The sequence below is a fragment of the Leptonychotes weddellii genome, chromosome 3 (assembly GCF_054177405.1).
Source record: "Leptonychotes weddellii isolate Sample4059 chromosome 3, ASM5417740v2, whole genome shotgun sequence".
Classification (NCBI taxonomy): domain Eukaryota; kingdom Metazoa; phylum Chordata; class Mammalia; order Carnivora; family Phocidae; genus Leptonychotes; species Leptonychotes weddellii.
In genome coordinates, this window is record NC_138371.1 from 21,027,184 (window position 1) to 21,042,449 (window position 15,266).

At 34.0% G+C, this 15,266-nt stretch overlaps 1 protein-coding gene across 1 annotated transcript in view; it reads right to left on the reverse strand.

The window, feature by feature from the left end:
• Positions 1–4,152: 4,152 nt before the first annotated feature.
• SPAG16 (sperm associated antigen 16) overlaps positions 4,153–15,266 on the reverse strand; it is a 127,133-nt gene continuing 116,019 nt past the window's right edge. Inside the window, exon 10 of the mRNA XM_081813675.1 lies at positions 4,153–4,274. Within this exon, the coding sequence (XP_081669801.1) occupies positions 4,263–4,274 (12 nt within the window). The 3' untranslated portion in view covers positions 4,153–4,262. The remainder of the gene's footprint in view (positions 4,275–15,266) is intronic.

Genomic DNA, 15,266 nt, shown 5'->3' on the forward strand with positions numbered 1-15,266 from the left:
ACTATTTAAGAAGAAAATATAGAACACTGCATCTTATCCTGCTTCCAAATTAATTCCAGATGAACTAGATTTCAGTGTTAAAAAAAAAAAAGAAATCATAAAATCCACAGAAAGGACATACAACTAAATATTTATATGATTTGGAAATGTGGAAGCCCTTTCTAAGCATAACATTAAGGAAAAAATTGCGAAGTAGAACACAGTTATATTTGATTAAATAGTTTTTTAAACTTCTAAAACAAAAGAAAAAAACCGCAAGAAAAATGTTGGCATGTAAAAGCAATATAATTACATATAAAGAGATTTTAAAATCAATCATAAAAACTAAACTCTTTTGAAGAGAAATGTACAGAAATTATGGATATACAATTCACCCAAAAAGTCATCAGTAAACATCTGAGAAGATTCAGTCTCACTAATAATTAAATACTAATTAAAATAACAAATGAGGTGTTATTCATTTGCAAATTGGCAAACTATATTTTTTAAATAAGATTATTGCATTGGTGCAGTTACTCTCATACACTGCAAGTAGTAATATAAATTGATATAAACTTTCAAGAAATTTAGCCACATATATCAAATATAATTTAAAAATGACCAAATACCTTTTATCAGTAAGTCTCTTTCTAAAAATATATTCTAAGAAAATATTCAAACCAATGTGCTAAGATAAATACATGAAGATACCTATGAATCATTATTTATTATTATGAAGCACTTAGAACACCTAACTTGTAATAAAAATGAACTACAGAATGCCATGCATCCAGGTGATAGGATACTATGTAGTTATTAATAACTGTATTCACAAAGAGTATTTATAAACATAGAAAAGTATCTGTAATTTAGAGAGTATATGCATGATATATCAATACAAATAAAGTGGAACTAGAAGAAAGTGTGTCAGAATATTAACAGTAACTAAGTCTTTATCCTTTTTATTTATTTTGTATTCATTTCTGCATTTTCAAATGCCACTGGGTTCTTATCCTTCTATTTCTCTGGAAGCCATCCTGGTAACTCCCATAGTCCCCAAGAGGCTAAAAAATGATGCTAATCAAAATCCAAGCAGGATTCAAGGAGGTCATGGTGTCATTCATAATATCTAGTTATTGCTTGTGTGTAGCTATTAAAATATAGCTTTTTATTTTCCCAACAGTTTTAAAACAGGTCAGTTTACTATTGTAAGAAAATAGTTATAACATCTTTTTAAAATTTTTTGACACAAAAAAATAAGCAGCTAATTGAAAGATGACAAAAACTAATGAATTGGACATTTGCCAGTAAAGAACATAATCTATTTAGGTTTGTAAAGTAAGGCAATTCTCTACTAACAGTTTTATTTTAAAATGAATGAAGAATTTCTAAGCCCTTATTAATTCCCCTCACTTAGCCTCATGTAAACTAAAATTGATAGACATGGAAATTTCAATGACTTTTAGATTATATCCCTTTCACTATAATTTTCATTTACAATAAGCAATTGTGTAATCTCTGTGAAGCAGAGACCAAGAATAAGTCTTATAAAGGTTAAATTTGCCTGAAGATATATCTGACCAGCTAGAAATTGCTGAACTGGATGACTTGTCTAGTTTCATTCACTGCCTAATATATTCTCTAGTTGGCAGGCTTCCAAAATGAAGAATAAGCATGCATTTTTGTAATTGAAATTGCAACACTTAGCTTAGCTATCTTATCCTGACTTTAATGTTGTTAAATTAATCATTATAATTTAATAAAAAAATATTGTCATCTAATTTTTCATTTTGATAAAGCTTGTTATGCAATAATGCAAATACCTAAAAAGCATCAATAATATATTACATGTAAAATATTCCTAGACAATAAATTATAAATTTTAACACTATATAATCACATAAAAGTGTTGCAAACTCAAAAACATTCAAAGGGAGGGTGAAGGAAATGGAGAGACAGGTAGCACAAAACACATGAAGGTTAAGAAAGGTGCATCATAATGATGATACCAGTGACCATTTCTGACAGTGCCAGACACTGAAACAGTGCTAGACGATGCTTTATGCAAATGTCAATAAGTGGAGCAACTTCTGAAAATGGTGGCTCTGTTTTCAATGGATGACTAAATCATACTTTCCCCTATTGGACTGATGGCATTACTCTGGATAAATGTCAAGAGTTTTCCGATTCGTTTTGTGGATAGAAAGTATGGATAATTATTGACATCTCCCTCACTAGTTTTATCTGCTTCCATTCCTCAAAGGCAATGCAAAATTTGTTGTAGCAAGCTAAAGTTATTTGCGTTAGCAGCTAAGGAGGCATGTCTAATACTTCTGACTCAACTGATAGGCATCGGTTTGTTTTACATGTCCAGATACAAATGCAAGCCTGTGCCTAAAATGATATTATGTTAGCTGTCTTTTTCACTGTCCCTGGATTTCTACAAGGATAATCTGCTTGTGCTTTGGTGACTTATAACATTACGAGGCTCCACAGTAAAATAACTAACTTCCACTCTAAGTTACTCAAGGTACTTACAATTAACATGATCTTCTATAATATTTACCTTCTTTTTGTTAATATATGTTTCAGTGATCCTTCTTATCACTGAATTTTAAATAAGGTTGCAGTTGTGATTATGTAGAGCATGATCAGACATTCAAAAGCCAGGCATCAAGAAGATAATCCAAATGAATTAATTAGGTGTACTCATTTGGTTTTCTTTAATCTTTATAAGACTCTTGATACATAACCCCACCTAACAAGTTATCTCCCCCACATACAATCCGGGTTTTATTTTGTATCCACCTTCTAAGAAAGGCCTAGAATGGGATGCCAATCAATTTCTAGGAATTGTGCTGAGGCTGTTTTATGGCTATGGGTGTCAATTATAAATGGCTGAATATAATCTGTCCAGCTGAAATTAATTCCACATACTAGCTGTACAGTTGGATGTATTGTTTGATGCAAAATTCTGCCTTTGACTGTAGGAATTCCATATGCCATCCCCAAAGTCTATCAATTCTTTAGAAGTGGCGTTGGATAGCATGGGGTAGGATAACAAGTCGATCTATTAAAATCTGCACCACAGAATGCCTTTGCCTCTTATTCATTTGTTATAGATCTCACTATCAACACTTTAAGCAACAAACAGAATCTAAAGTTTTGAATATTTTTTCAACATTTACCAAAGCCTCATTTATGACAGATGATCCAATGTCAGCCATCAGTTTCTCTGGCCTCTCCAGGCACTGTCACTGAATTTGGTTTAGTCAGAAGGCTACATATGTAGACCTGCCCTTTAAACACTGAGTTCCTCCAAAGTTCATACTGCCCTTCTCTTTTCTCATTCCACACCTAATGCTGAAGCATTTTTGTCCACTCCTGAGGTTTACCATAACGTGTTTGCCAGCTTCAACTAACTCTACCTAGATGTTCCACAGATGCCTCACTGTCTAGTGCTAAACATTTTTTCTGCTTTCACTTAAATCAGTTTTACTTGTGAATTCATGATCATGATTAATGGCAATATTTTTCACTTGCAAGCCTGAAATTTGGCATCATTCTAACATTTGTTGAACCACATTTTAAAAAATTCATTCCTTCTTCTGTATTTTCTTGTTCCTTTCATAGTATAAGTCTCCATCACTGTCCATAAGAGACTGCTGCAGCCTCTCACATGTCTCTCAGCTTAAGGAAACCCCCACACAAAATGGCATTACTAAAAGGCATATAAAATCATGTATCATTCCTCTATGTATTACCATCAAATGACTCCCTACTGTCCACAGGGTGAAGTTTCAACTCCTTTGATACAAGGTCATCCATGAGGATAACCCCAGCCTGCCTCCCTAACTTCACCTTCCACTGCTTCCCTAAATATACAGCCACGTCACCTTGCATGTTTCTTTGTGCTGTATCTGTTATCAATGTAGAAATGTACTTATTAGACAATATTGCTATTGTGTCATTGCACAGTCCCTCCATTCAACTATGTGGTTATTAGAAGACAAGTATGGCACATGATTCACTTTTGTCTCTCTCACACAGAATCTTACACATAACAGGCACTCTATAAATGTCTATTTAGTGAACAAGTGGCCTTCTCAAAAGTCGATGTGTTGTTCATATCTCATTCATTGAACAGAACCAATATATTTCTTGAAGGTAGAAATGATATTAAAATAACTTTATATTGTTATGCATGGACTTACCAAGAATTTTATTTCCCTAATTCAGTCACCAGGTGGTAAATCCTGTATGAGACTAGCTGCAGACATCATTCATTTTTGCACCTGGCATGATAATGACTGTTAAAGATTTAGTGACTCCAAAAAAAGCATCTGCTGATTTACAGTGACCAACAGTAACACCATGTTAATAAGATTTTTAAAGCCATTAAACATTTATATTTTAGTGATACCTTTCAGAGATTCTGATGTAACTTCTGTCTTTTGACTTCTAGCTATACAAACATATGCCAAATTTACTATTCATTCAGAACAAAGTCAAAGATTAGGTAGCAATAATTCAAGATAATTTGTGTTTTAATGATATCAAACAGTTGTCTTCTGGTCAAAATGAGCTTAATCACTTTGCCAAAGGTTATTTCATTCCTGTTTGAGTATCCCTGCAACATGTGCAGGCACACACAGGGTGTGAAGCACACTTATCTACAGCCAGATGATTTTCAGCATAGTGAGACAACTAGGAAGGAACAGGTTCCTCACTGTCTAGTGAGGATCTATCCTGACATGATAACTAGGCTTGTTTTAGGGATACAGACTTATTAATTTCAAGCTCAAGGGAATTACAGTCTTGTAGCTAGAAAATGGTATTTGAATAAGTTGGTATGGTCAACTAATCTTTGACAAAGCAGGAAAGAATGTCCAACAGATAAAAGACAGTCTCTTCAACAAATGATGTTGGGAAAATTGGACAACCACAGGCAGAAGAATGAAACTGAACCATTTCCTTACAACCACACACAAAAATAGACTCAAAATGGATGAAAGACCTAAATGTGAGACAGGAATCCATCAAAATCCTTGAGGAGAACATAGGCAGCAACTTCTTCGAGCTCAGCGGCAGCAACTTCTTCCTAGAAACATCGCCAAAGGCAAGGGAAGCAAAGGCAAAAATGAACTATTGGGACTTCATCAAGATAAAAAGCTTTTGCACAATAAAGGAAACAGTCAACAAAACCAAAAGACAACCGACAGAATGGGACAAGAGATTTGCAAATGACATATCAGATAAAGGGCTAGTATCCAAAATCTATAAAGAACTTATCAAGCTCAACACCCAAAGGACAAATAATCCAATCAAGAAATGGGCAGAAGATATGAACAGACATTTCTGCAAAGAAGACATCAAATGGCCAACAGACACATGAAAAAATGCTCAACATCACTCAGCATCAGGGAAATCCAAATCAAAACCTCAATGAGATATCACCTCACACCAGTCAGAATGGCTAAAATTAACAAGTCAGGAAACGACAGATGTTGGCGAGGATGCGGAGAAAGGGGAACCCTCCTACACTGCTGGTGGGAATGCAAGCTGGTACAGCCACTCTGGAAAACAGTATGGAGATTCCCCAAAAACTTGAAAATAGAGCTACCCTATGACCCAGCAATTACACTACTAGGTATTTATCCCAAAGATACAAATGTAGTGATCCAAAGAGGCATATGCACCCCGATGTTTATAGCAGCAATGTCCACAATAGCCAAACTATGGAAAGAGCCTAGATGTCCATCAACAGATGAATGGATAAAGAAGATGTGATAAACACACACACACACACACAACGGAATATTATGCAGCCATCAAAAAAATGAAATCTTGCCATTTGCAATGACGTGGATAGAACTAGAGGGTATTATGCTAAACGAAATAAGTCAATCAGAGAAAGCCAATTATCATATGATCTCGCTGATATGAGAAATTTGAGAAATAAGACAGAGGATCATAGGGGAAGGAAGGGAAAAATGAAATAAGACGAAACCAGAGAGGGAGACAAACCATAAGAGACTCTTAATCTCAGGAAACAAACTGAGGGTTTCTGGAGTGGAGGGGGTGGGAGTGATGGGGTGGCTGGGTGATGCACACTGGGAAGGGTATGTACTATGGTGAGCGCTGTGAATTGTGTAAGGCTGATGAATCACAGACCTTTACCCCTGAGACAAATAATACATTATATGTTAATAAAAAAAAGAAAAGAAAAAAAAAGATGGTAGCAAACAACATGCATGAATCTAAAATAGAATTTGTGCTCCTAGAAAACCAAAACCTAGTTCTGCAGGTATTTTTAGAGACAGAGTACAGGAATGAGAAACCCAAAGGTAGGGGAAAACATAAATGGAAGGTGTAAGTAGGTAAGAATGGAAAGGCTGGAAAGATAATGGCAGAAGACCATGAAGAAACAGGAAGAAAAGATAAAATAATTTAGCTTTTACAGACACTGGAGGCACTGAAATTTCTGGGCAAAAATATGATCTAAGAAATTATATCACATTTTTCAACAAAATATTCCATTTTAAATTATTCGATAGGTGGTATATTCTGTATATAAACATAAAAGTTTAAGCTTATAAATATTTCTCCTCAAAGCAGAAGAGAGTTTCAGTAATGATGAACGAGGTTATGTGGAACAAGCCTCCTGTTGAAAACAACTTAATATGATAAAAATATGATTTTTAGAAAATGTATTTGAAAGCATCAGAGAATTAACCATGTAGTGAAGAATGATGGAGTCAAGATCTAGGAGAAGAGAGACACACATGGAGGTCAGGCTGGCATTTGGAGTTTGTTTCCTCCTGAAGTTTTGGTTTCAGATAATTTTGATATAGGAGGCTAAAAGACTGAGACAAAAAGGACCAATGTAGCTGAGAGCCCCAAGTATGGGTTCTGGTAAAAACTCTGAGGAATGAGAGGAAATTAAAAATAGACTTGACATTCCAAAGACTAAAGCTAAACTTAGAATCATTTCAATTACTAATTGGAATAAGGTAATAATGCAATTAATAGTGTTTTCAGTACAGCTGCCTGTAAGATGTAAGCATAAATACTCTTTGGAAAAAGATAATATCACTCCTGTGCCTCAAATCAAACTTCTGTTTTTTAAAGAAATATTGTCTGATGCTCAAAAAACAAAACAAGTCAAATAAACAAAAACAGGCATATGAAACTCAAGGCAATGTGACCAAAACCCCAAAGAAATGCTGGACATTAGGAACTCATCCACAGGGAATACAGATGATGGAGAAAATCAGTCGTAGGTGTTAATTTGTGAACTGGGAAACTGATCCAAAGGAAACCACCTAGCTAACCCTAGGAAGAGGTTAAATATACAGAAAAAAAAAAAAAAAAAGGAAAAATATCTATAAAAATGTAAAATGGCATCCCATAGGAATAGAGAGAAAATGCTAAGGAAGCAATATTTGAAGAAATAATGGGTGAGAATTTTCCAAACTGATAAGCAATATCAAGAAAACCATATGTAGGTATATCATAATATAAGTGCTGAAAATCAAAGATAAAGAGAAAATCTTTAAAGAAGCCAGAGGGAAATATAGATATATTGTACTGAAAAGAGATATAGGAAGAATCACAGTCAGCTTCTTGACAGAACAAGGAGAGCCAGAAGATGATGGAACAGTATCTGAAAAGTGCTAAAAGAAAACATTTACTATTCATTTGGTAAATACCTAGTAGTGCAATTGCTTGATCATAGGGTGGTTCTATTCTTAACTTTTTGAGGAACTCCATACTGTTTTCCAGAGTGGCTACTAGGTATTTACCCAAAGGATACAAAAATACTAATTCAAATGGTTACGTGTACCCAATGTTTATAGCAGCATTATCAGTAATAGCCAAATTATGGAAAGAGTCCAAATGTCCATCAACTGATGAATGGATAAAGAAGATGTGGTACATATATACAATGGAGTATTACTCAGCCATAAAAAAGAATGAAATCTTACCATTTGCAACAATGTGGATGGAGCTAGAGAGTATAATGCTAAAAGCAAAATAAGTCAGCCAGAAAAAGACAAATACCATATGATTTCACTCATATGTGGAATTTAAGAAACAAAACAAATGAACATGTGGGGTGGGAAGAGAGGCAAACCAAAAAACAGACTCTTAACCACAGAGAACAAACTGATGGCTACTGGAAGGGAGGTGAGGGGAGCAGGGTAGGGAAGGATGGGTTAAACAGGTGATGGGTATTAAAGAGGGTGCTTGTGATGAGCACCAGGTGATGTATGTAAGTGATGAATCACTAAATTCTACATCTGAAACTAATATTGTACTGTATGTTAACTAGATGGAATCGAAATAAAAACTTGAGGAAAAAAGAAAATATTTGCTATGGAGTAAAATTATCTTTCAAAACTGGAGATAAAATAAAGGCATTTTCAGACAAAATTAAATGAGAAAATTTTTCATGAGTTGGTCTATAAGGAAATTTTGTTAACTTTCAGTTAGGAGGAAAATGATCTCATGGAAATTCAAGGATATATGAAATAATAATGAGAAATGACATAGGCAAATATTCAACCATATCTAAAAGAAAATAGGCTGTATTAATAATAATGAGGTCTTACAGAGTTTAAAATATATGCAAATGAAGATATATGACAACAGTAAAATAGTAAAAATGAAGAGGAATAAATAAAATTCTAAGATCATGGGAAAAGGTAAAGTATTAATTTGTATTAAAATCTGATGAACAAAGGATTCAGGTAGTGATTTCTAACATACCCACTAAATTATCAAGCTATTATACAGAAAGAAAATGGAATAATAATAATAAGTCAGAAAAAAAGGCCATAAAGAAAAAAGGAAGGAATATAAACATGAGGCTCAAATAAAAAGAAAATAATCAGATAATAAAATGTATCCCCATATATCATCTAATTCATTCAATGTCAATAGAGTAAATGCTCTATTCAAAATAAATAGTCTGGGGTGTCTGGGTGGCTCAGTTGGTTAAGTGACTGCCTTTGGCTCAGGTCATGATCCTGGAGTCCCTGGATCGAGTCCCACATCGGGCTCCCTGCTTGGCAGGGAGTCTGCTTCTCCCTCTGACTCTCCCCCATCTCATGTGCTCTCTCTCATTCTCTCTCTCTCAAATAAATAAATAAAATCTTAAAAATAAATAAATAAATAAAATAAAAAATAAATAGTCTGTCAGACCAAAAGTCAAAGCAAAATTCAGGTATAGTATATGCTGCTTAAGATACGAAACTAAAATATATGGAAACAAAAATGGTGGAAAAGAAAGAAAAAATATATACCATGCAAACCAAAAATAAATTGGGCCTGGCTAAGATACTATAAGCAGACTTTCATACAAAAGTCTAAGACAAGTAAAAAGAGACACTCATGGTATTAATACATTTAATTCATTGGGTAGATATAATAATTCTAAGATTTCTGCATATTTTCTCAAAATACAAATCTCAAATACTTAAAGACCTATTATACCCAAGAGAGTATCTCACAATATCTCCTCCAAAACAATACAGAAGAGCACAAAGAACAAGAAACCACAAAAATCAAATCTTCAGCACAATCTTCGCAAAATTACAAATAACTTTAGGTCATTAAGACAAAAAGCCAAATTCCAGCAAGCTAGTTCTTAGGCTTCTCCCGTGTTGTAGACGTTCCTAGAAAGCAAGGGCAAGCTGAGAAAAACTGCAAGGAAAGAGGGGTGCTAATAAGGCAGAATCATCTTCAGATAGAGTCCATCCTTCATGATAAAAGAGTAAAACTGTTTCTGGTAAAGGATTGGGACTCAGGGGACAGAATCAGAAAAACATGCAACATTAAGTGGTGGTTTTCAAAAGGCAAAGTTTCTGGGAAGAGAAAGCCAAAAAGAGAGGGAGATGTGGCCTTTGGCAGATTAACAATGAAAAGATAAAAATGCAAGTCAAAAAATTTAGGATCCTACAACACAAAGAGAACCGAAATATAGGACACATAACCCCGCCCACAATCTGAAAAAAAAAAAATCCACTAAAGAAACCAGATTTGATGTATAGATAGAAAAGGGCATTAGTGGAATTAGAAGTTAGAAATCTTGGAAACAACCTCAAATCAACAAAAATGAAGAGAGGGAAAAAAATTAATCCATACAGGATTATTACCAAAAAATCAGGAAAATAAAAAAGATTGGTCACATCTGAACTGATGAAAATCCACCCCCTGTAAAAAAAACCAAACATGAAGCAAAAGAAAATTGCATGACACAACTTAAAACTGAACTAAATATATCCAAAGAAGCATTTGAGGGAAAAGCATCTTAAATTGGAAATTTGAAAGTTAAAAACAAATGAAAAAAAAGAAATATAAAGAGTTGACTGAACTCAAGGAAGAAACAGAAGGACAAAATTACCTCAGATATAAGAAATAAATTACAAGATACCTAGGACAACACAGATTCAAAATGATATTTATTAAGAAACATTGAAGAAAGGTAGAGAAACAACCAAGGGGATGAAAATGAGGGAAAGAAAGTAGTTCAAAATTTCAAACAATGTGGGTGAAATGGAAGACAGGTAAAGAAGGAATCACATTTGCATAACTACATCTCTAGAGAAGTAAAATGAAACAATGGAACAGAAATAATACTTAAGACTAAAATCCAAAACAATTTTCCATAAATTTTAAAAAAGCTCAAACCTACATATTGAAAGGAGACCAATGAGAATTGAGAAATATTAACCCAGAATATATATCAACTCTGACACATATCTTAGTAAAACTATTAGACCTCAAAAAAACAAAAACAAAAACAAATAACACACACACACACACACACACACACACGCACACACAAAAACAAAACAAAAACTTCAAGGTCCCCAAGCAAAAATATCAAATAACTTAGAAAAGAAAAAAAAAGTATACTGGCATTACCCTTTTAAAAAATAAAAGAAAAAGTAAGATATCAATGGTGCAGCAACTTAAAAAAGAAAAAAGTTCAATAACAATAAGTAGGAAACAAAAATTTAAAATGCAACTAAACCATCTTTCAAATATCAAGGCTGTAGAAAAACAATTTTAAATACAGGGGAATTTAAGGAATTCTGTACCCATATGCCTTTCAAGAATCTAGTAGAGCTTCAGTCAACCAACAGATGACTGGAAATTCTTCAGCAAAATGAGGGAAGGTGGTATTTTAATATATACAAGACTAAAATAAAAGTGGGATAAGAATGAATGACTGCTGTATAAATAGAATATGTAATGACAAAGTAGAAATGAAGCAACCAAAAAATGGAGAACAGGAACAGAAAGAAAGAAGATAATGGAATAAGCACACTGATTGCTGAATGGGACAGAGGTTCCCAAAGTTTCTCAGTTTGTGGCTCCTTCAGTGCCTCAAGAACTTTTTCAGGCAGCTCTAGACCAAAAGAAACACATTATAGTTTGTTTACTAAGAAGTTAGGTCCAAACAACTTAGTATTTATGTCTGAACAAAATAATAGTACATTTGAAAAAAAAAATCACAGAGACTAAAAGAAAAAAAAACTTTTCATTCGTAAGTAACAACTATGACTTACTAATTGCATTGTGGGCCCGTTGGGAGAACACCACTTCTCAAACCTTGGATCGATCAGGTTGGACCCTACCACCCTCAATTCCAGTTGCACACTGATTTTCAGGCAGTACTTGCTTTTTCTCTGAGCGTACTTTTGCAAAGATATGACATCATTGAAGCCATTATAGCCATCATCTAAGGATGAACTATCTCATGCCAGCAGTTTGTGCAGAATCCAAGAAATGTCACTAAGTTTCCTTAAAAAGTGAAAATATAGGGCAGAGTCCCTGTGAGTTTACTGTGGTGCCCCAGAGCATATTTTGGGAACAATGGGAATAGGAAGTAGGGAAAACTAAAGGGTGTAGTTAAAGAATAAAAGAAAAAGATAATAAGTTAAATGTGAAAATGGGAATAAGTTGATTTAAAAACTTTTAAGTTCAAAGGGCAAAATTACAAACTGCAAAAAAAAAAAACAAAAATATTTTCTGAAAGAGAAAAATACACATCTCTTAAAGAAGAAAGAATAGCAAGATTATAGCATATCATGACAAAGTTGAGATCAAACACATCACCCATTTCAATATATAAAAATGGGCATAAGTCTTACATTAAAAAATTTTTTTTCAATCTGGATCACAAATCAAGATGCAACATTGACACAATATGCAATTACATCTAATACAAAGTGATTAAGGAAACTCAAAGAGAAGAACAGAAGTATAACAGGTAAATTAAAAAGTAAGAAAGTAGGAACAATGATCCTGATATCAAAGTAAAATTTCAGTGAAAAGCATTAAATGTAACAAAGAAAGGAACTTTTTAATGCTAAAAGCCACAATTCAAACTAACATAGCAACTACCTTTATGAAGCAAAACTATAGGAGACACAAAGAGACATAGAACCAAATGACATATTTAAAAATGCTCATAGCAACATTTTGTTTAATAGACCCAAAGACAAAATAACTTAAGAAGTCTACCAACAGAGGAACAGAAAAACAAATTCTAGTATGTTCATATAATAAAATACTAAGCTGCAATAGAAATACACGTACTACAGTTACATGCAACATGGAGGAATCTCACAAACATATTTTTGAGTAAGACAAGCCAAACACAAAGGCATACACATACTACATGTATTTATACACATTTCAAACACAGGCAAACATGACTACAGTGTTTGATGGCAGGATAGCTGTTAGTGTCAGGGAGAAGAAAGGAGATGGAAATTAGGAAGGGCCATGAGAAATTAGCTACAACTTTGTGTTCTATTGTTCTGAATGCGTATTATACTTAAATTTTTTTTTTTTTAAATTTAATTTAATTTTATTATGTTATGTTAGTTACCACACATAACATCATTAGTTTTTGATGTGGTGATCCACGATCCATTGTTTTCATATAACACCACTGCTCCATACTTAAATTTAAAAGTATGTTTACAGTAATATGTTAAATAACAGTGATGTGGTGAGAGTGAACCTCCCTGTCTTGTTCCTGACCATAGAGGAAAAGCTCTGAGCTCTTCCCCATTAAGGCTGATATTAGCTGTGAGTTTTTCATATATAGTCTCTATTAGGTTGAGATATGTTCCTACTTTATTGAGGGTTTTATATCATGAATGGATGTTGTATTTGGTTAAATGTTTTTTTCTGCATCTATTGAAAGGATCATATGGTTCTTATCCTTTCTTTTATTAATGTGGCATATCATACTGATATATTGAACCACTCTTGAACACAGGAATAAATCCCACTTGATCATGGTAAATGACTGTGTGATGTATTGTTGGATTTGGTTTGCTAGAATTTTATTGCGAATTTTTGCATCCATGTTCATCAGGAACATTGGTCTATGGTTCTCTTTTTTAGTGGAGTCTTTATCTGGTTTTGGTATCAGGGTGATGTTGGCCTTTTAGAATGAATTTGTAAGTTTTCCTTCCTTTTCTACTTTTTGGAATGGTTTGAGAAGAATAGGTATTAACTCTTCTTTAAATGTTTGGTACAACTGGCCTGTGAAGCCATCAGACTTCTTGTTTTTTGGGAGTATTTTTATTACAGATTTAATTTCTTTGCTAAAGTCCTATCCATAGCAATCAGACAACAAAAAGAAATAAAAGGCATTCAGATCAACAAGGAAGAAGTCGAACTTTCACTGTTTGCAGATAACATGATGCTCTATACAGAAAACCCCAAAGACTCCACCAAAAAACTGCTAGAATTGATAACCAAATTCAGTAAATTCACAGAATACAAAATCAACATACAGAAATCTGCTGCATTCCTATACAACAATAAATGAAGAACAGAAAGAGAAATTAAGAAAACAATACCATTTACAATTGCACAAAACCAATAAGATACCTAGGAATAAACCTAACCAAAGAGGTGAAAGACCTGTACTCTAAAAACTATAAAACACTGATGAAAGAAATTGAAAAAGACACAAAGAAATGGAAAAACCATTCCATGCTCATGGATTGGAAGAACAAATATTATTAAAATGTCTATACTACCTAGACCAATCTATACATTCAATACAATTCCCATCAAAATACCAACAACATTTTTCACAGAGCTAGAAAAAAACAATCTTAAAATTTGTATGGAACCACAAAAGACACCAAATAGCCAAAGCAACCTTGAAAAAGAAAAGCAAAGCTGGAGGCATCACAATTCCTGGACTTCAAGTTATATTATAAAGCTGTAGTGAACAGAACAGTATGGTACTGGCACAAAAACAGACACATAGATCTATAGAACAGAATAGAAAACCCAGAAAGGAACCCAAAACTCTATGGTCAATTAATCTTCAACAAAGCAGGAAAGAATATCCAATGGGAAAAAAAAAAACAGTCTCTTCAACAATTGGTGTTGGGATAATTGGACAGCAACATGCAAGAGAATGAAACTGGACCACATCCTACACCATACACAAAAATAAATTTGAAATGAATGAAAGACCTAAATGTGAGACCTGAAACCATAAAAATCCTAGAGGAGAACACAGGCAGTAACCTCTTTGATATCGGCCATAGCAAAGGAAACAATCAACAAAAGTAAAAGGCAACCTACAGAATGGGAGAAGATATTTGCAAATGACATATCTGATCAATGGTTATCCAAAATATATAAAGAACTTACACAACTCAACACCCAATCAACAAATAGTCCAGTTAAAAAATGGGCAGGGATGCCTGGGTGGCTCAGTTGGTTAAGTGTTTGCCTTTGGCTCAGGTCATGATCCCAGGGTCCTGGGACTGAGTCCTGCATTGAGCTCCTTGCTCAGCAGGAAGCCTGCTTCTCCCCTGCCTGATGCTCTGCCTGCTTGTGTGCCCATGCTCTCTCTCTCTCTACCCCTGTGTCTGACAAATAAATAAATAAATAATATCTTTTTAAAAAATGGGCAGAAGACATGAATAGACATTTTTCTAAAGAAAACACAGATGGCCAACTGATACATGAAAAGATTATCATCACTAATCGTTAGGGAAACATGAATCAAAACTACAATGAGATATCACCTCACACCTGTCAGAATGGCTAAAATCAACATAAGAACAACAGGTACTGGCAAGAATGCAGATAAGGGAGAACCCTTTTGCACTGGTGGTGGGAATGCAAACTGGTGTAGTCACCCTGGAAAATAGCATGGAGGTTCCTCAAAAAGTTGAAAATAGAACTACCCTACAATCCAGCAATCACACTCCTAGGTATTTACCTAAAGA